Source organism: Bidens hawaiensis, unplaced genomic scaffold, assembly GCF_021521415.1.
Source record: "Bidens hawaiensis isolate Kalapana, Puna unplaced genomic scaffold, B.hawaiensis_p1.1 tig00010256_1, whole genome shotgun sequence".
NCBI lineage: Eukaryota > Viridiplantae > Streptophyta > Magnoliopsida > Asterales > Asteraceae > Bidens > Bidens hawaiensis.
This window is the reverse complement of record NW_027491777.1, coordinates 272569-295641: the sequence shown is the minus strand read 5'-3', so window position 1 is coordinate 295641 and position 23073 is coordinate 272569. Positions and strand designations below refer to the sequence as shown.

General features: G+C 33.7%; 1 protein-coding gene across 1 annotated transcript; it reads right to left on the bottom strand.

Annotated features, from left to right (window-relative positions):
- Positions 1-10112: 10112 nt before the first annotated feature.
- LOC143534671 (uncharacterized) lies at positions 10113-13548 on the bottom strand. Its single transcript, XM_077029106.1, has 3 exons — positions 13461-13548; positions 12683-13080; positions 10113-11669 (listed from the first exon to the last, which is right to left on the bottom strand). Exons 1-3 carry the CDS (start codon positions 13533-13535, stop codon positions 10496-10498), a joined length of 1647 nt encoding a protein of 548 aa, XP_076885221.1. The 5' UTR covers positions 13536-13548; the 3' UTR covers positions 10113-10495.
- Between the last annotated feature and the right edge of the window lie 9525 nt (positions 13549-23073).

Below are 23073 nucleotides of genomic sequence, written 5' to 3'. Positions count from 1 at the left end.
TTCGGGTTATATTTTATTATTATGGGTTAAGTTAAACGTACCTTTCATGGGAGAACACAAATTACTGAGAATAGAAATGTGCCATTTATATTTTTTATTTTGCAAATTTTAAAAATGAAGTTAGGTATACATGTCCACGTGTATATCGTATTTGACTGACGCATACACGTATTTGGCCGAAGGAGCATCGGACAAGTTGGAGCTCTTACCTTCTTGGGATTTTATGGACCAAGATCCGCTTTTATGATATCGGCAATACCAATCTACTTTAGTAGACTTGGACGTAGAAAAGCTTCTCATTTTGATGAGCTGGAGACATCTTTTCTCCATTTCTATTTATTCACTTCATATCTTTTTTCGTGTGTTCCATGGTGGAATAATGGAATTTGATCTCTTAAATCTCGGGATACCACCTAAATAACCGTAATTGTGACTACGTACATATTTGTTGTACGACATATTTATTAAAGTTTACAAAAAGTATGAACTAGTTAGTTTGCTTTTAATACTTCATTTAAGCTCAGGCATTTATACTAGCTATGAATGTGTTTACTAAATTCTCTTTTTTGAAAGGCGAATGTGTTTACTAAATGGTATATGATATACAATATATGCAAAAACAAATTAGTTTAATGGTTTAATCCTATAAATAAAATGTGTATGCAAGAAACATAAATTAATATTTATTAAAGAAAACTTTTCTCATATAAGTGTAACTTTACTGATCTAGTAGTATGTACTTTTAAAGGGGTAAAGAGTCATATATCTATATTTTTTATTTACAAATTTCATAAAATTATATTTAGCTTTTTATACATATAAAAAATTTCCATATCCTAAAATGGTTTATAGATTATAACAACAAAACCAACAGCCTTTTTTCGTCTATTTAGTCGAAGTTTGAAACAATATATTCTAAGCAACTGATTCTATTATTAAATAAATATACTTAAAAAGGCCTTAAAAAAAACTATTTTGAAAGAAAATTTTTAGCTTTTTTAAGGTGTGAACACGAAATTTGAAAATTAAATTACTAATTTATTTAGTCAGTTGATATCAGGCAACGGGACAAAGATGTAAATAAAAAACGATAAAAACATCTTGTTTTCCGTGTAAAATCAGATTCGGTATATAATTGTTTTTAGTAAAATCTGAAATGGATGGGTTGTAAAGAAGTATTAAAAAAAAGAAAAATAAAATAAGATGATGATTGGGTAGGCCTTACATCATCATATCTGGCCACGACTTCTCCTCTTTTCATGTTTCCAACATTCAAACATCACGTGCTTTTTCTTTTTTTGTCCCTCTCTACTTTTTAATTATATTTTTTGTTTGTTTGTTTGTTTGTTTGTTTGTTTCAGTTAGATTATCGAAGCAATGGTAGGCTGTACTTGATCTGATATTTTGAGTGGTGTTGGCTAGTACGGTGAAGCAAATAAGGCAGTGGACTACGGGTTTGATCCTAGAAGCAAACTATTCACACCGACTCAAGGATTGAAGCGATCAGTCAAGACTCAAGGATCAAGCAGACTGCAACTGCTGATCTGGACAGCAAACGAGCCAACATCAGCGTGCGTTCGGGAGTGGTTTTGAGATCAAATCATGGCGTATAGGATAGCAGTAATTTGGGATGTGCTGAAATAGTGAAATTGACGATCAAACGATACCGAATAAAAACGGGGCACCAAAACAGACCAAGACAACAAGTTTAACGGTTTCGGTTTCGGGGCAGAATCGCGGTGTACGAATCCAGGTTCACAGGATACTTTCGGAGACGATCAAGGACTATTGCAGGGCTGCGAAGGCTGCCAAATTTTTGTGGCAGCCGGTAATGAACCCGGACAAGCGTGTGGAAAATGTGTGTAAGCACTTGAGGTAAGTTCATAAGCCGTCTCTTAATTATTATTATTATTGGTTCTCAAATCTCATTGTTAACATTTTGACTAATGGTGTTAAAAACTTCAACTTGAAAAACGCAACATTTTTAGATGTTATTCTCTTTTGAAATCTAATACTGATTGGGAGTGTAGTTTTCAGTTGGTATCTATCATGATATCCCCCCAATTATGTGTTTGATTGTTGATTGGCTAACTGAGTTACAAATTAAAATTACCATTTGATCAAATATGTGCAGATTGGAAGAGTCCATTTGGCTTAAGCTTATTTTGCTCATGATCTGAAATGCAGTCTTATTTTTGGGTTCATTACAACATAGCTTTCATTTATATAATTAGATTCTCAAGCATGAAGACGAAGAATCGAAAGTCAGGCAGTAGTCTTATTCTTACTTTTATTGTTTAGTGATTTAAAGAACTTGGTTGCAGCTCTTTCTAGCAGCCTAGCAGGTTACTTAATGAAAAGTAACATTAACATTAGCTGGATGATGATTTCTTTACTAAATTTCTAAACATTGTTTTTTAACTTTTTATATACTTGGTTTTGTTTTAGACAAGCATTAACATTTAAACATATGTCAACGACCACGAGAATCGTGTTGTAGATAAGCATTAGCGTGTAAACAAATGTCAGCGACCACATAAATCGTGTTTCCGCCGCAACGCGCGGGGCAAATTGCTAGTTATTATAATAATTTCCAAGTAATTTCTAATATCTTAATGTTGATCATATAAATTAAAATTCATGATATGTAACTGAATTTAATAGGAACAATAATTTAACTAGTTGGATTGACTAGAATGTAACAAGCAATGAAATAAAGTAATATAATGGGATAAAATAAAAACTTTCTATTCAATATATAAATTCAGATAGAAAAAAGAAATCACATATAATAGCTTATGATAATGTTTTTCTAATTATAAAGACTTATTATTGACGAGCTACAACAATTACGCTGATTAACGCAACTAAAAGCATTATTGAAATGAATTTAAACAAAAGAAAAAAATATGTTGATAAATGATTCCCAGTTTATCAACTATTAATCTTGTTTGCTTTTGTTATTTATAGGATTAGTATCATAATTATAGAACCTACATGTTATATTGTTTTCCAACTCAATTTTCGTATCTCATCAAATTGCAACAGAGACTTTGGGCATATTAGAAGATTTGTTCTATCTTAGCGTATTCCCACCCAAACGTCTATACAAAAGATCGTGTATGGGTATTACTGAAACTGTCACTTTCCAGTAGTATTAATGCCGGTTTTTTTTTGCAACCTTTGTTAGTGTCGGATCTATGTGTATGATTCATCAACTAACCCTATCGAATTATCCAAAATTGTTTAAATTTAACGAAACAATTATTAAACCAAATTGCTATATTAAAACCTTAAACTTATTTAAATAGCATATACTTAGAAAAAAGCTATTTTGAAATAATGACTTGTCATTCTTAAATTTATTAAAATAAGATGATATAATTTATTTTGTAAAAGATCCTTATTTACTTGTTTGTAATGTTTTGTTTACTAATACTAGCTAAAAATTAACATTAACTTATGAGCTTGTAATTTATTTTTATGTTATTTTAAAAAAAATACATAAAATAATAAACTGGTTTATGCAATCAAATTTAAACTAGAATAAAAGTAAAAAAAGAAAAGAAAGTGGATACCCACGTGAGCAACCTCGCAAAATTCCCTTTTCTGTCACAAGCAATATTAAAATGCTCTCCAATGGACAAGTATCATATGCTCATCCCCTTTTTTCTTCTTTATTTTTATTTTTATTCTTTCATACTTTCCCAATCTATAATCCAAAAAGGACAAGTTTTATTATTAATTTAATACAATGGCTTTAAGTTCAATTTTCAAAATCATAAATCTATTATCATTCAACATATTGTTGGTAATCGACCGAGTCGGGTTATGGTCTAAGTATCTCATTAAGTTGTATGAGTTTTATAATTTTATTAGATAACTTGTTGGCCAAGTTGCTTAGCAATAAAAATGCATCAACCAAGTTATAAAAGTTATTATAATTATTTTCTTTTTACTTATATTTTCTTGACTATCATGAAAGTCAATTTATTTTATATTATGTATTATTCGTTAGTTATTGTTTATCAGTCTTGACATATTAGCAACAATATATATGATAAACAAAGTTGGAACATTGAGAGATGTTCATTAATGTTTTTATTGTTACTTAGAATGATAAGAATACATGATTTTTATTAATCTTGTAAGGTATAACTTTTGAGTGAAGTAAGAACAAAAGAAAGTATAATATTTTTAAGTCGAATTAATCAAAATAACTCAAGGTTTATTTTGCAAGAAAACAAATTTAAAGTAACTTGAAATATTTGGAATAAAGAACCCGAAGATTGTGGATGAGCAATTTTTATAAGTTGACTTTTGATGTATCATTTTATTTTCCTTAGTTGTCACATTTATTGTAAACTTTATCATAACACATATGTCAAGCATTACAAATGTATAAGACAAGCGTGACACAACTGCCCGATCTCACTCTATATCCATGTATTAAAAGGGATTGAAGAGTATATGGAGGGTGCGAGACACCCCTAAACCTTTAAACGGATAAATTTATATTTGTTAACACGCTCGCAGAACAAATTGAAATTTAGACATGAAAACTTTGGAAGACCCTTTGGCTTCGGTAAAGCCGGCGAACTAATGTATTAAATCAAACATTTTTTCTTATAATATGAAGGAAATAGTACCGGTTAGTGTGTAATGGTTCAAAAACGTACCGGTCATGGTACAAAAATTTTAAAAATATGAATAGCGAATATAAACGGTTAGTACCGACTGGGTTTTAGTATGATACATATACTTGAATAGTTTATCATACTAAAACTTTTGGTTAGTGATTTTTGTTGAATCTTCATCAAACCATCTACATTTAAGCTAAATTAAAATGAAAAAAAAGGTATTAGCATGTACCACATTGAAAAGTGATTTCCCTAATTTGATTCCATGTGTTGTACCATATATACTAACAATGCTATGATGTTGTACGAATCTAATAGATTTGTTGCTATCATAATTTTGTCCTGTTTATGGACACCTCTATCACCGCCGTGTCATCTTCTATTAAACAACAAACGGGATTTATGTGACGTGAATGACGACATTTAATGGTGGATGATTTTGCTTAAAAGTTATAAAATTGTTAACTCGTATGGGTTTCTGGTCTTGAAAGTGTGATCTCGACCCGCTCATGGTTTTTTTTTCTTATTAAGTTAGCTATACAAGTCAATGGTTTAATTATACACCAAGTGACATGTTTAGTTAATATGTTATCAACTATGTTATATTTTGTCTTTCGAGTTTCAACTATCAAATTTAGGTTAAGATGTATCTAAAAAATGTAAAAAATGCATGTTTCAAAAATTTTTAAAAATAAAATAATAATAATAATAATAATATAGAAAAATAATTGATCGGGCAGAAAAGAAAAGTAATCATGGATTGGTGCATCGGTTGTATAAATTGAATAGGATTTGAAAAGAGAGGGAAAGATGAATATTTTAGGGAAGAGGATCGATCATAAGGCTGAGGGGTGTGGAGCCCTAACCTGGGCGCGAGAGCCCCTCCGCTCGCGCCCCCAGGCGCTAACCCCACACCACCGGGGCGCGAACGGGGCGCGAGCCCCCAGGCAAGCGTGAGTGTGGTCGCGGGAGAAGAGAGAGAAAGAGCCGTTGAGCTCGCGAGAAAAAGCCGTTGAGCTCCGAATTTTTTAAAAAAAAAACCTTAAAACCTCTATATATACCCTAAATTACTCCCATTTCAACCATATCAAAACACAATTTCACCTTACAAACTCTTATATAATATCCCAAACTCCTATATAATACCCAAAAATGTCTGGAAATTGGTACCCAAACCTAGATTCAGATTATATTGACGACGATTTATGGTCGTCACCAGACCAACCGATGTTTTATTCGGGGCCGCAAGAAACATCCGGCTTTCAACCATCCAACATACAACCGTCTCCTAACTTTGTTGTTCCAGAGACACAAGAATCACACGGTGATGCTACGGGAGCAAGAAGACGCGTCCACCGGAAAAAACAACTTGCAACGGACGGGCCGGGACCGGCTTCGACTCCGAGGACGAAACGGAAAACCACTCCGTGGTCATCGGATGAGAAGGAAGCCTTGTGTCGGGCTTGGATAGTCATTTCTGAGGATCGGCGTTGCGGTAATTGTTTTAACGTTTTTAAAAATGATTTTTAATAAAAAAGTTAAATAAAAAAGTTAACTGGAAATCTAATTTAATTATTCATTTTGCAGCCGACTACCAAAAAAGCAAGGTTTTTTGGACAAAGGTTAGGGAGACGTTCTATACGCTCGTTGGGAGTACAGAGCGAAACGCCGATATGATTTCGGGTCGGTGGTCCGAAATCAGAAAATTTGTCGGCTTGTTTACTAATCTTTTCAACAGGAACGCCGGTCGTATGAGACCAAGTGGCAGTGATGATTTGGCGGTTTACAATTTCACTGTCGAAGAGTGGAGGCAGGAGTGTTTGCGGAGGTATGGGACGGTGAAGACGTGGGACGATTTAAAGTTGTGGGAGAGGTTGAAAAGGTGTTCCAAGTGGGTTGAGCTTGTGGCGCCGGACCATGATGCGGAAGTAGGGCCGAAACGGACTAAAACTAGTTCGTCTGGAGCGTATAGCACTTCCGCCGGGTCGGATTGCCGCGTTGGATTCGACCTAAACATTGCGGGGGAGGAAACGTCTTCACCGCCGAGGAGGCGGCCATTGGGAAGGGACGCCAAGGGGAAAAAACCGGCTGAGGGGGGAGCCGTAAACATCGTCGATCTTGTTGAATCCCTCAATAAATTCAACAAAACCATGGAGGTGGTCTCTAATGACAAAAAGGAAAAAAGTCGAATGAGAGATTTGGACTTCCTTACAAGAGACTTCAGTAACCTAAATCCGGTCGATCAAATGCTGATGGAAAAGCAAAAGGAACGTATCCGAAAGAGGTTGATCGAAGAAGACCAAGCCGAAGAATAAGAATAATGTTTTTTTAGTACTTTAATTTTTATTTTATTTTTAGATATTAATGTGTTTTTTTTTAATGTGTGTTTTTTTTAATAATTTATGAGTTTTTTTAATAATACGTTTTTTGAATATATTTATAAAAAAATAAAAAAAAAATCCGCTGGAGCCCCTGCTCTCCACACCAGGGCTAGGGGCTCCAGCGGGGGCTCCAACACCCCCCTTATCCGGTTTCTCTCTCTGCCACACGTCACAATATTATTGGCTGGAGCCCCCACTCGCGCCCCCATTAGAGGCCCCCACACCCCTCAGCCTAATTCATAATTCAATTCATGAGGCAGGCAGGAATCCCATGTTGCTGTACTTTACTTTGACCTATCCTCCCCATTCTTCTGACAACTACAAATAATTAAATAGATTTAATTAATATAATATAATATATAAATACATGAACAAGCTAAGAGTATTCTTAATCCGTTGATCATATTACGTGGGTGAAGTTTTATAATATAGGAAGTAATTTAAGATGTAAGTGATAAAAGGAGAAAATATTGTGATTTTTCTTTATATTTGAAAAGTTCTTAGAACACCCTATAAGATTTTTTAAATATTTTTTTATAATGGTTGTGAGAATAGGAAAGAGGGAAGAAAATGCTAAATGTATAAAAAATATAATTTAATTAAACAGAAAGGTGAAAATATACTGACTTTTATTTTTTAATATAATTTTAGATTTAGAGATAGGAAAAGAATCGGAATGCTCTAACAAATGTGAAAAACTACTGTTTTTCAACATCTTTAGATTTTTTTAACTCCACGGTATGACGATCGGTGGATTCGTTGGAACATTAGTTCGTTGCGGTTTTTTTTTACCACGTGGTATGATCTTGTTGATAATTTGGACCCTATTAAAAAGTTGACGAATATGAGAGGACCAAGATAAATTACAACAAGTTATATTCAGTCTTATCTTAGTAATTTGTTAAAATTCGTGAGTTTTAAGGACTTTATATAAACTTATATAAACCTAGTTACGGTAATGTTACTAATGTAAACCAACTATTTTGAGTTTAGATTTTTCTTTATTAATAAACGTTGGAGATTGAGTTCATCACTTATTCACTCTGATACGCATAGACGCGCGATATTTACATGTTTATATTCGTCAAACTAAAAGTCAAACATTTAATTTATCAACTTTGACCAGTCAAATGTTTGCTTTAATTTATCAACTTTGACCAGTCAGATGTAGTTGACTTTGAGAGATCCGGCTAAGATAAAACAGCAAATGCGTTTACATTGACTTTTTAGAGATCCAGCTACTATGTTGTCTTCGAAGTATGATTCAACATATGTTAGACTTTCATAGATACATGAACATCTACCGTTTCCACTATAGAGCCTCCATCTACACCTTCACTTACATAAATATTTATAATCCACTTGCTAGTACCACAAATCATAAACGTGCACAACTTGTTTGTACATTGTTTACTGAAATTGAGAGATCTAGCCATGACAAGTTACCGTGAAATGTTCCCTTAAATTAGCCGATCCCGAACTCGACTAGCTCAAGCTTGGCTTATTTTGACTTACGAGAGCTCAAACTCGTCTCGTTCCAAGATGTTTTTCTAAAGTTTGAGCTCTGCTTGTGAGTTGCATCTTTTAAGACCATACTCGGCTTATTTATTAATTATTACTCCCTCCGTCTCTCTTTAAGTATCATGGTTTGAAAACACAAAGTTTAAGGTATAGTGAATAATTACCTTTTTTGTTTACCGTATGACAATAATGTTCTTGTAAATTGGGTCATCAATATTGTTTATTGTTTATTAATGCTAGTTATGTGTGTTTAAGAGTAATTTGGAAATCGACTAATAAATTTTGAAAGTGAACAATTGCAATAAGAAAAATAAGGGTGCTGCTAAACATACTCCCCTTACTCCATTTTTACTAAATATACTCCCCCTGAACTTATTACATAAATTACAATTAGCTATTAACATTATTTATATACATATTAGTCCCTACAACATTACTTTCATTTGATAACCTCCACAACATATATCAAATTAAAAACTATCAAGTATTACTATTAATTTATTTTTTTAATATTAATATTTTTAATATTAATATTATAAATATTTATAATATCTTTTTTTAATTTTAATAGTATATATATTTATAATATCCTTATTTTACCATTTTATCTTTACAAAATAAACCAAAACCCTAAACCCTAAACCAAAAACCCTAAACCCTAAACTCTAAACCCGAAACCGAACCCTAAACCCTAAAACCGAAACCTTAAACCCGAAACCCGAAACCGAACCCTAAACCCTAAACCCGAAACCGAACCCTAAACCCGAAACCCGAAACCGAACCCTAAACCCGAACCCTAAACCCTAAAACCGAAACCCAAAACCCTAAACTCGAAATCATAAAAAAGAAAACGCAAATTGTAAAAAAAAATTAAATCCTTACTTTTGTGCTAATTTGGTAATTATATGATTTTAAGGGTTAATATGAAAGTTGGTTTTTCCAAGGGGGGTATGACAAGCAACCAGAGGGGGTACATTTAGCCTAACCCAAAAATAAAAATGAAATATAAACATTTAAAAATTTTGAAAAAAACTTTAAATGAATCTTAACTCATGTCAAGTTTGTGCAATGCCTAAAAGAGCTTAAGCTCAACCTGAGATTGACCGTGTGTTGTGAAGAGCTTTATTTGAGCCCCGTTAAGTCTCAACTATGACTAACTTGGAGTCAAAAATTACATCAAAAAAGATGTCCAAAAGAGTTTATATGAGGCTCGGGGTCTGCTCGCTCGAAAATTCTTGGGCTGTTCCGAGTTTTTTTATCAGTTCGAGCTCAAGTAACTCGTAAGCGGCTAGGCTCGTTTGCACCGTAAATACAAACAAGCAACAGTAATTCAATTTTAAAATTATTAACAATGAATATATGGTGCAATCTAATTTTGAAAATTTTGGCATTTTATCATATGAAGATGAAATATCTATTCTATCTGAAAAGAAATAGAAAGAACATGAATGAACCATCTCCTTTTCATTTAAAACACATCAGTGACTGAATACATGTCAGTCAGCAGCACGAATACGTGAATAAAACCTGTTACGGCAATAGAGAAAGAAGTAAAAAGAAGCTACAGTAATAATAATAATAATCATAATAATATTTTGACACACAAGACAAACCCACCAACCACTTTTTACCATTCAATTCAATTTTTTTACCAACCAACCAACCCTTTAATCCCATTAACAGAATAGTAATGGTAGTAGTGGTTATCAATTTAACACTGCACATGTACCATACCAAACCCAAAAGGTAATATTAATATTAATAGTAATAGTAATAGTAACACCAGTACTAGTAAAAAAGATACAAAAATTTCCAGGCTTTTTTGGCTTCTTTCCTTTGTAAATTACCCCTTCCCCTTTTGTACAAAAATCACTTCCTTGTTTATTTATAATATTCTTTGGCCAATGCCGGTGCGCGCGATGTTCTTGATTTTGATTCTGATTCCGTTTACATTTAACATGTTAAAGCTTCGTACTTAACAGGAATCGGGCGGTTAAACCGCGCTTGTGACAATAAATTCCCAACAACTGCAAGGTCCCTACAAAACACCCCTTGATAAACTGATGATTTTTTGTTTTCGCAATCTTGATCGTCTATTTTCGTCACGGTTTTAATGGGTTCATTATGTTGCAGCTGCATTTCTTGTTGTAAAGCTGCAGATGCTTTCTTCCTTTCTTTTTCTGCAACTTCTTCCTCTAGGATCATGTTCATGACATTGGTGTAACCTCTTTGAATCAATCTGTATAATAATAAAGCGGACATTCTTGCTCGGTCTCTAATCGAATCCACATCAACTTCATCGGTTAATTCGCACCGGTCAATGAACGAAATTGATTTGTCCGGTTTGTGACGTAGAGCTAGTAACAAATGTGCTCTTTCTAGTTCGGATCTTGAACAGCCTCGTCTTAATCCGATTAAGGCATGGTAATCCACGTTATTCCCGGTTTCACCTGACGAAATCCTCTGCTTCAGTTCTTGGCTTTTCGACCCTAACGAACAGAGCTTTCCCGGTATTTCACGGTACCGGACATTATGACGTTTCCAAGCGGGACCCGGTAGTTTTCGGTCACGGAGAATTGAATTGTACAACAGTTTCAAGTGTTCGAGATCATGAAGTGAGTCAGGGAAGCAGCGGATGGATTCAAATAGCGAAGCTCGGGTGCTTAAGGCATCGATACACGACGGTTCTAAAGCTAGTGTTCGGTTACAGTCCGCTATGGCCTCTGCAATCCGTCCAGCGGATTGATAAGCCGCAGCACGGTGCAGGTAGCATCCTGCAAGGAAGCCTTGAGGTGCGCCGCGTTTACCATCGACGATTTTGGAAAAATGCCTGATCGCTTCGGTGAATAGACCGGCTTCTAGGGCGGCGATTGCGGCAGTTTTGCGACGGACGAGGAGTTTGATGTGACCGAGTAGGTGACATATGCTTTCGGACTCTGTCCGTGGAGGTGTTTGTGGTTGGTTTCCATCGGTTATGATATCGGCAGAGAACGAAAAGCTGTCATCGGACCAGCAAATGCTTTCGCGTCGAAATGCAGCCGATGCGAGGCGTTTCCCGGTCTGAAGGAGGACCATCGCGTCCTCCATTAGACCTAGGTGGCAACACGCTTGACCTAAAACCAAGTACCTGTAATCACATTAAGTTAAACTCGGTCAGAAATCACTAAGTTACAACTCATTTTAATATCACACAACACTCAGACAACCGTTTTAATAAAATAAAAAATTATTGGTCAGAACAACCGTTTTGACATAAGGGCCAAACTTTAAAATTATTAGTGAAAACGGCATAGGTAATCACACTTTAAAAACTATTAGTCGAAACATCTATTTGGCCAATATTTGAACAACTGTTCTATCCATAGAAAGTCAAACTTTGAAATTTTTCGGCTAAACAGTCATCCTACTTTTATCCAAATATCAGTTTTACAACAGTGTGAATTAGGAGTGTGCAAGAAACAAAAAAAAACAATCCATAACCGAAAAAACCAACGGTTTAATTTTATGTTTTTGTAAAAACCAAACTAACGGTTCGGTTTTGGTTTTGCATATAACAAAAAGCGAAAAAACCGAACCAAGCCCAATTCCTAAATTTTTGATTTTTTTATATTTTATATTAGGTAATTTATAAGAATTTAATAAACATGTAACTCAAATATTCTTTGTAAAATATTTAATAGCCTATTATTTTACAATTAACAAAAAATTTTATACCTAAATTAATTATTTTTTGAAAACTTTCCTTTGACCTAGAATTTTCAAGGTCTTATGGCAAAAACCGAAACCAAACTAAAACCAAAATAAAATCCGAAAAAATGAACGGTTTCAAATACTCCAAAAACCGAAGTTTGGATTTTCGGTTCGGTTTTAACCAAAAATCGCACCGAACCACACGACGTACACCCGTAGTGTGAATAGCTTATCCCTAGCCACTAGTATTAATATTAATATTAATATAAACAAAGAGATTTGACTTTTTCAAAGCTTAAAAAAAATAAAGTTTGCCTGAAAACCATGAACTTCAATAATTACGGACGCTTGTTTAGCGTAACCAATAAGCTAATCAAACAATACATCGATATTATCAACAAAAAAAATCAAATTATAAGTTTATATAACAAACAATAAATGCATTATTACCTCCATTGACCTTCTTTATCACAATGCTTCCCAAGCCCGGCCCTAACCTTCTTCTTCAAATCAGACACCGAAAAACACTTAAACGACGGTTCACCATTGTCCGGCGAGTCCAAAAGATTAACTCGTTCTCGAGACAACGGTTGCGAGTTACCATCAGAAGATGAAGAAGACGAATCATCTGACGATATTTTCAAGCTAGGTATATAATCCTGCAGCATATCAGCTACTTGTTTATACCTTCTAAGATATAGCAGAGATCTGGCTTTCAGCTCGAGCGCTTGCTCAAATCTCGGTGATAATGCGAGTGCCGCATCGAGTAGGTTCAGAGCCGATGCGATATCGCTCTGGTTTTGTGACGAGATTAGTGCTTTCGCGTCTTTCACGTATTTATCCATGATCTGTGAATGGTAATGGAAATGGTTAATTATACACGTTTAAATAACTCGGCCGAGCTAAAATAATAAGGCTAGTAGAAAGACCTTAACAAAAATTTTCTATTCGCTAAATGAATAAACTTCTATTCACCGATTTATTATGATTTTATTATAAGCAGAGAAACATGTAATAAACCATTCTAAAGATTTAATTATCTCATAAAACATTACCAAAAACCTTATTTTTAACAACAAAAAAACACATACATATAATAATATGTATAAAAAAGTTTGTGCTCGAAACTTATGACCCGGCCGATGGTGCGACTCGCTCACTCTCCGAGCCTCCTTGAATAAAATCTTGCTACTGCAGAGTAATGGATGATGGGTAATTAGTTACATACCTTTTTGTTGGAGAGCCACCAGTACTTCTTTTCAACACAGCCATAGGAATGAGAAGGAGATGATGATGCGACCATTGTTGTTGTGGATATGAAATCCACACTCTTTGGTCTTTAGGTGTATGAAAGAGAAGTATCACACATATTAATTTAGAGAGATGGGAATGGGAGGGGTTATAAATGTGAGAGTGTGTAAATAAAGTGCCAGCTGTGTGAAGAGAGAGGAAGGTTTTGATCCTTACGTATTTTGGCTGGCTGGCACCACATATTCTCTTTCTTTTTCATTTTTTTTATTTTCAAATTTTTAACTAATATTCTTTTTATTGTTGAATCGTATGTTATACGAGTGATTGTTTAAAGGAGACAATACATTGAATTATTGATATAATGATTATTTTATAAATTATATAGTAACTTTTAATAAGTGAAAAATGAACTTATGAGGTTGGTGAATAATGAATTCATTAACATTGTTCTCTTACAATATCCCATCAATATGAATCTTAATAAATAGTTGTAGTCATGTAAATAATCAATTGAAGATAAATGAGCATCTTGTGAGTAAAAAAATATATCAAGTTGTTTAAAAGTAAATTATATATTTAAAAACGTTCAATGTATTTATTAATATAAATCCAATACAAAAACATATTATGCGTGGGTCGTGGTATAACTAACAAAAGTAGTTATGGTGTCATATTGATGCCATGAAGTTGGCACGTAGTGGGGGGTTTGAACTCCAACTTTTGAGCTCGGCAATACCTTGATGGCGTCAGAGAATTTTATGGTTTGGCGGTGTTAGATGGTCAATGGCGCCCAATACCCTCCACAACAAAGAGCCTTAGAGCATTCATATTCTATCTCATATTTTTTGTGAGTGATGTTTTTATAATGTAGGGAGTGATTTAGTGTTTGTGACTTGTGAGTATATGAGAGAGTAAAATATAGTGATTTTTCTGTATATTTGAAAAATTATCGTTCATTCTCTATGTTTTTTTTAATATTCGTTGAAAATGGTTGTGGGTGGAGAAAAAAGTAATGGTAAATATATAGAAAAGTATTATTTAATTGAATAAAAGAAATGTAATGATTTTTAGTGTAATTTTAAATTTAAAGATAAAAAATAAATGAAAATACTCTTACAATGTGTTAGAAAATAAATATCTTAAAATTGAATAGTGGCTTCTCAATATTTTTAAAGCATAACAGAATTAAACGATTCTCTTTTACTTTGATTAGACTAATCGTCTTCGTCAAGAATAAAAAAGCAAATAAAAGTCATCCGGTTAGAAGGTAAGTCTATCGAGTTATAACTGGCTATAGCCGGTAACAAGTCAAAGTAATCTCTTTTAGTTTTTATTACTTGGTGGGAAACCGGAAATAACCAGCGAAATTAATCCCACGGATCAGGAAAGTGTTAAGTTTACAAATCTACCCTTAATTGACTTTTTTCCCTCCAACTAATTCATTTTTCATAAAGGCCCTAATGGTTGTTAAGAATTTCCTTTCTTGGAAATTTTATTGATGTGAAAATTACACAAAGGCAATGATGAGAGTGAGGCTAATTAGCAAGTGAATTTATTTATATAAACTTGGTTTATTGAATTTTAATAATTCATATTAAATAGTATTGGTCAATAGGGAAGGGTTATCATAAAAATAAGTAGTTTCCTAGGAAGACTAAAAATAAATCATAGCCACTGGTAGGGGTGTTCATCGAATCGAATAACGAATTTTCAAGTTAATCGAATCGAATAATTCGAATAATTTATTTTTTTGCTGGTATTTGTATTCGATTCGTATTCGTTTAAAAGTTGGATTATTCGATTCGTATTTGTATTATATCCCATATTCGAAATTCGATTCTATTCGTATTTAATTGAAACTCAAATTCGAATTGAATTCGAATGATTTCGAATTGATTCAAGTTCACCTATGTCAGAAACTTTAATAACCATAATAATCAATGTAAAACACATAAATATAAGTTTAAAGTAGCTACAGTATCACATGATAATAAGTTCAAAATTAAGTATTTGCATAATTAAGAAATATCAGTATGGGTTATTAGGATTAATTATTATGTTTTGGACATTTATTATTTACGGATTTGACCAAAAGTAATAAATTATTTATATATATAAATATATTATATAATTTGAATTCGAATTTCGAATCGAATTGAATTCGAATATTTTGAAATCGAATTCGAATCTTCATATTCGAATTTGAATCGAGTCGAATTTCGAATGTTTCGAATTCGAATCAAATTTTGAACACCCCTAGCCACTGAATCATATCAATCAATGGTTGAGATTTAAAATTACCAAAAACCATCATAGTTTCCTAGAATTACTCTTTATCATTATAACCGACATAGTTTCCTAGAATTATTCTTTCACCATAGGTTTTAATGCCAAATGTCAAAATCTTATTGGTTCTTACCATTCCTATGAAACTATTTCTTTTTATTTGAACCCTTAATAATCTATATTTATTTTATCGTCACTGGAGATCCCAAATTTAAAAAGTTGGCCTCCCAGTGGTCATTCGTTAAAAATTTCTTAACGACGTTATACTTTTTTCGAATTCCAAACTAATGTTTTATGACATTTGATCGGAATACGAATCGATTGATATAAAACTTAGCTCGAAACGATGACCCGAACGGCTTCATTTTTGTTAATTGTATGTTCGAACACTCAAATTGAAGCATTATTTCATCGTTTTGGATCACCTTTTGAAGCCAAGTTTTACATCAATCGATTCGTATCATCGTTCCGATCAATAGGCCTAAACATTAGTTTGATATCCGGAAAAAAATATAACGTCATTGGGGCCAACTTTATTAAATTTGGTACCGCCAATGACGATAAAATGAATAGGGTTATTATTGACCAATATCATTCGATATAATTATTAAATTCAATAAACCTATAAACTTAGATCTATAATTGTAAATGCAAATGTCATATTTGTGTATGTTATTCATTTTTTTGATACATGACCTAACCATAGTTGTGACATGAATGAATTATTAATTTAATTTCCTAGTTATCTAGTGTCCACTCTAATCTCCTCATCTCTCAAATTGGTAGACATTTAGCGATATCAAAATATCAGTTTCCTTTAAACGCTCAAAATAACATTAAGGCAGAATTTTTTGGCCAGTTGAATCCAATTTTTAATAAAATTGAAACTATTACTATGTTGTCTATCCAACAATTTATTTCACAATTTTAATCTTGTAAGTTTTTCAGCTTTTTAAATAAAGTTTCTAATTCAACAAGATTGCCAAAACTTCTTCATTCATTACCAAGGAATCAAACAAAATGAACATATATCCAGAAGTTTATATAAATTAGTCATGTTAACTACAACTTTAAATTTAATACTAAACTTCGTTTGTGGGGTGTGAGGATTCCTTATTTTTGGTAGAGTAATCTTCGTTAATTGTCGTACTTACAAACCTAGAGGTTTTACGAGTTAGTGTACCCCCCACCACCACCCACCCACCCCACCCAATTTGAGTGTAATAAGGTTGTGTATATGATAAAGATTAGAGAGTTATAAATAATTGTTATTGATAATCAAGTTAATAATTAATTAACCACCATCAATAATACAAACAATAATTAGATTCATAATCTCCTATTACCACCTTTTAATTTTAGCCTTAGGATTGGTATATCATTCATAAATAGAATTCACTATATGGCAACACACACAACGATCAAGTCGGTTCATTAGCAACATATAAACTCTTACATCGACATGGTAATCGAAAATTTCCACGGATCACATATAGTCTATATACATACACAAGTAAATTCTTCAAACAACAATAATTTTATATCGATTAGTAATAGTTAAATAACTTACGCTATAGCGTGACCGGTGCTAGAAACAGTGGAATCACAAAGTGAGTGTTTAAATTTTTTTAAAAATATTTATTACCCGAATACGTAACACAAACATAAAGGTTCACATATCATATATGTAATATAATATTGATAAGAACCAAGAATCGTATATACACAGACTATATGCAACCCTTAAATCTAAACATTATTAATTCTAGTGTATTGTTTTAAGTTAAGTTTGGTTGAATGTTTATTAAATAGCAAACGCATTAATATAAATTATAAACTAAGATGAAATAAAAATGCATCATCTGGGTACATGTCTTCTTGATATATTGTATAATTCTCATGACTAGATGATGAATATGGAAATATTTTTCGAATTAGCTAGGATCTCGCTAGAGTTGTCATGCACATTCACGTCTCGTTGCTTGGCTTGTCCTATGATCAACTACAATTAAGAACCTGTGACCGTTTCAAAGTACTTTTTAATATAAAAAAAAGGAATTTAAGGTTATGGGCATACACTGACTCATATAAAAATCCCGCACGCTAGAGTCTTAACCTATATGAGTCGCGTAGAAAAATCACAACATATTTCTAAATCTTTTTATTCATGTTTAGTTATCAAAAAGCACATTACCATTCTTAGTTATTATTAGTAAGCTATCTAACACTCGCTAGAGTTATAAAGCTTTAGGTTGAAAACACGAGAATAGACAACATTGACTTCACAATACTGGCACATAATCCACACAAATCATAACAAGGCTAAGAAATTAAACAAACGTACATATCACAAGAATAAAAATAGCTGCTTTACTAAAATAAAACGTCCTTTATCACCAATCAATGATCTCGGTTCATTGTTACATACTTACATAGACGATACATACTCGTCTCGCCTAGCCTAATAACAAAGGAAACGGACAACGAAGGTGTATAAGAACATTGGCATAATGAAGATAGAAAAGTAGAACCGATTAATCTTCAATCTCCAACGTCTTCACAACCGAAATAGTAATCTGGATCTTCTATTCATCAACTATAATCAACTCTCCAACGTGATCTTCGAACTACTTAGATAAACGATGTTAGTGATATTGGCCAGTTAATGTACGGTTGGTACACATACAGACGAGGATACGATGTATATGGAGCATCTATGTCTGACTCGTACATTCACATCTTACGTCAATATGTTTGGCTTATTTCCATGTCGTTCGTACATCCATATACGACTGTACAATGTGTCCTAAATAATCAGTTGCGACTGAAGCATACGACTGTACACTTTTAATGCTTATAAGTCCAAATATCAACGAATTACAGTAAACGACTTGTAAAATAAGGTTTTATGGATATATAAAAATGTATAATTCGGATCACATCACGCTACTAAAAATATGAATTTATAAATTTTATCGATGTGTAACCAATAAATAAATAAAAATAATAATATAATAATATATAAGTTTTCGTAAATCTTCGAAGGTTATATATATTTTTTTGAAAAGTAAAATATATAAAAGAAAAAAAGGAACACCCGAATAATATACAAGATGACAAGAGGCCTAAAATATAATAGGAAAAGGAAAAACAAATACAAATACAAATTTGGGTAACTTGAATAGAAACCCCACCTAAAATATAATAGAAGACGAATTACCTTACAATAGGAAAAATCATGGTCCTCTAAAATTCTATCAATGATATGTTGAAAACACTACATATGTCCGACAAAAGTATCAAAAACATTAAAAAGAAATGAAAGGAAACTAAAATTCGGTGGTGCTAGTCAATATCTGTTGACAATTATCTACCATCAATAATTAGCAAGATAATTTGTATGCTAAAATCTTATATGCAAATTGTAACTAGTGGATAAAGTCATTAACATCATAATTATATGTAAATTGGAGGTGGCTCAATGGTAGAACACTCACGTTAATAGTGAGAAGTGAGAGGTTTAAATCTCACTATCACCAATTTATATAAGAGATATGACGGACGACCCTGACTTTCCAGGGTTCGAGTCCTGAGCTCACCCGGTTTTACCGGCTCCTCATTGTCGTGCCGTTTGGCGGCGTGGGGGTCGGGTTTTATCCGGGGAATCGCTCAATAGGTGGACCGCTAGAGGCTCCGTCCGCCCGGACTCGTGGCCGGCTCGGGCTACCTTTAGCCATTGGGGGCCGCGTACGAAGTAACCGGCGTTACTTACTTGGTAGTTCCAAAAAAAAATTAACATCATAATTCTTAATTATAAGTAAGGCCTTTTTCTTTTTTTAATAAATGGTATCAATGGTGTGGAGGGCAAAATGGTGAATATAGATGAGCACATCTTTAAGGCAAGGGAAAAAGCAAGGCTTATCTTGCAAGGCACAGGAATCACACCCTTTTCATGTCTTTAGTAGATGGTAATATAGCAAGTATTCAATTCTTTACGCTTTGGCCTTTGCTTACTATCTCCACATCATAATTCATATTCACCAACCATTTCATTATTTTATTAGCCACATCACATTACATTCACAAGTAAACAATTTGTATATGTGTATATGCTACATGTTACATGATATTATAGTACACATCTTGGATTGGTTATGATATATATGATGATATTAATGATAAATCATCGTCACATTACACGTTCATAGTAATTATTTTATTTACGTGTTTTAAACAAAATCACGAAACAAGTATTTTTTTAGGATGCTGCATACCCCTATGACATACACGAGAAACAAATCAACTTTATAGTCACACATGCTTTATTTTGAAATTTTAATAAAAAAAAATTGATACTGTTTATTTCAAACTAGTTATTCTTGTTTTATTTAAATATATAAAGTTGTTAGGGTAAATTTATAAGAATAATTATATTTATAAAGTGTTTAAATTAAATATAATTTATAAAGAAAAGGAACCAATAGGAAAACAGGAAATAAAGAGGCTTCATACAATCGTAACAATCTCGTGAGAGATGGCCCACAAACCCATGCCACATCAGTAAATGCAGTCCACCCTGTCACCCTGTCACCACGTCACTATCTTCCATGTGGAACCATGTCCCCATCGAGAGGACTTTTGCCCAATTATTTGTTTTTAATTTTTAAATTATTTGAACAATTATGAAATATAAATGTAGTTGTGGAGCATTTGTGCCCCACTTTGTATGCAGCTTGCTGATGATGACCTGGTGTGGTGACTTCAACTACATCCATTGAATCACAATACTTGTGTTCTTATGACATAACCAAAGGGCTTCATTATTATCTTTATTATTATACTTAGATTTTTCATTTTGAATTTTTAGAAAGTAGACATTCGTTTGTCTAGAAGATAAATGTTACCCGTTAAAAGTATAGGAGTATCTATAAAACGTAAATATATCCACAATGTAATGCGTGACAGATGTGGCCACGTCAGTTGAAGGGCCCATTTCCGAAGTCCGGACCACTCCTTGCCTCCCCTCTCTTGTCCTTGCATGCCCATCACCAAAAAAATCGGTGTCATCCTTTCCCTGTTTATCCAGTACCAGACGACCCTGCATTGCAGAAGCTCTAACAAAGTTTGGGACCCAAATCTATTTGATAAAAGCCACACGTCCATATTAATTAACAAAGCCACACGTCCATATTAATTAACAAAGCCACACGATACGCTAGAACTAAAGGTGGTGGAATTTATAAGAAACTTGCAACTTAGATGTATTAAATGTTCAAAAAAACAAAACATATATCATATACAACAAGGCTCAAGAGCATAATGCTGGCAGAATATGAAGTGCATTATCATAGTTTTAGGACCACACAGGGAGGTCTAAAACCTTGTACCTAGCCGAAGTAGGTGCTATATTGTCACACCCCACTTTAGGGTCTAGGCGTGTGACCAATAGTTGGTACCTGTTTTATAAATACATCAGAGTTGCGGGTTTATTTCAGCGGAAGTCTTTAATAAAATATTATTACTTTGAAAACTTATTAAAAAATCGGGTTTTAAATACCCGTCCATCGTTTATAATACATTTCTTTAGAAAAAATAACTCTTTGTAATATTTTGAAATAAAATATTTGAGCCATCAGATAGCATCTAATGACTATAACTCCAATCTTCTATTCCTTCTTGCTTGTATGTTCTAACCTTTCTTGTTTCCCTGTAACATGGGTGGGAAAATACGTCAGCACAAAGCTGGTGAATAACGCTGACTCTAAAATATCTTTTCAATATCTTTGTGAAATCAACAATAATACCTTTGTGACTACTCATTAGGCACCCAACTAAATTGGGATCAAATTACCCTAAGTACCTTGTACAATTAATTATATACACAATATCATTTCTCTAAACAGTCCCGTAGACCTTTAGAGGCATGTTGATGATATGCATGGCCTCGGGGAACTATGGCCTCGGGGAACTCAGAGTCACCATGTATGTTTTGATTCAGACACATGTATACTCTTAATCAGAGTGTCTGTTTCTTATTATTGTAACACAAAGTTTTAAGGATTCGTAAATCCCATGCAAACATTCTGACTCAATATAAAAGGTTTGGGGCGTATTCACCTTGTCTGTTTATAATTAGTTTCTGATACTGATTCCTGTTTTCTGATTTCTGTTTCTTGTTTTGTTACCTCGGACCTATAGTATGAGAACAACATTTTGTATAAATAACTAGATCAACGATCTAGCTTTAGACCTTTAGTCTATTTCGTATAGCTTTAAACCTTGATAAAATTATTTGTTTATATAAAACATTTGGACCTTAAGTCCCTTTCTTTATTTACCATTTATATGCTGCGTTTCTTATTTAGAAAGAAACGTCTATTCTGAGTTTCTTCTTCAAAAAGAAACATTAATTTCATAATTATAATCTCTTGTAATATATTTCTTAGTCATAAAGAATTACTATTTTTGATTATAACCTTCGCTTAAGAAAAAGTTATATAATACTTAATTGTAATCAAGGTTCAGCTATAACTCCGACTATGGTCTAAGCCATTTATAATAATATAATAATAACTTAGGCAGAACTCCATACCTCGCACGGTATTCGGAGTTAGATATTCCTAACTTTATACGAGCAGCACTTCTATTATATACGCACGATTATCGAGGCGTTCTTGATCCACCTTCCTTGGCACGCAAATCGAGGCAACGTGTAGTCGTCGGGTCGTGCACGTACATCGAGGCGGAATGTCGGGTTACTTTTGGGTGGCACGCACTTCGAGGAACACGTCGAGTATTTGCACGGATTACGAGGTGATGATTGTCGGGTCGGTGGCACGCAAAATGATGTTTGGCATGCAAACCAATGTAGAGAGAGAAAGTAACTAAGAGAGAGAGAGTGTGGGAGTGTATGTGCAAATGAGCCGACCCCCCTCCTATTTATAGCTGATTTTGGATCCCATCGCGGTACGCGATGGGCTCCTCTTTCAACTCCGTCGCGTAGCGCGACGCCGCCATTTCTACATGAACGCCACGTGGCATGCTACGTGTCACCTGGGTGTGACACGTGTCCCTGAGTCATCACGGTCCATCGCGGTACGCGATGGACGTCTTCTGGGACTCATCGCGTAGCGCGATGGGTCTCTGGAAATTATTTTTCATTTTCAGTCCATGTACTTTAGTAACTTGTCATATCTGGTCTAACTCTCGTTGTCCAAGGCGGCTCTTAAAGACGCTCGCGGCGATGCGAGCACGCGAAATGCAAAGTGCGCCATCAAAGCGCCACATTGCGCCCATCGCCATCG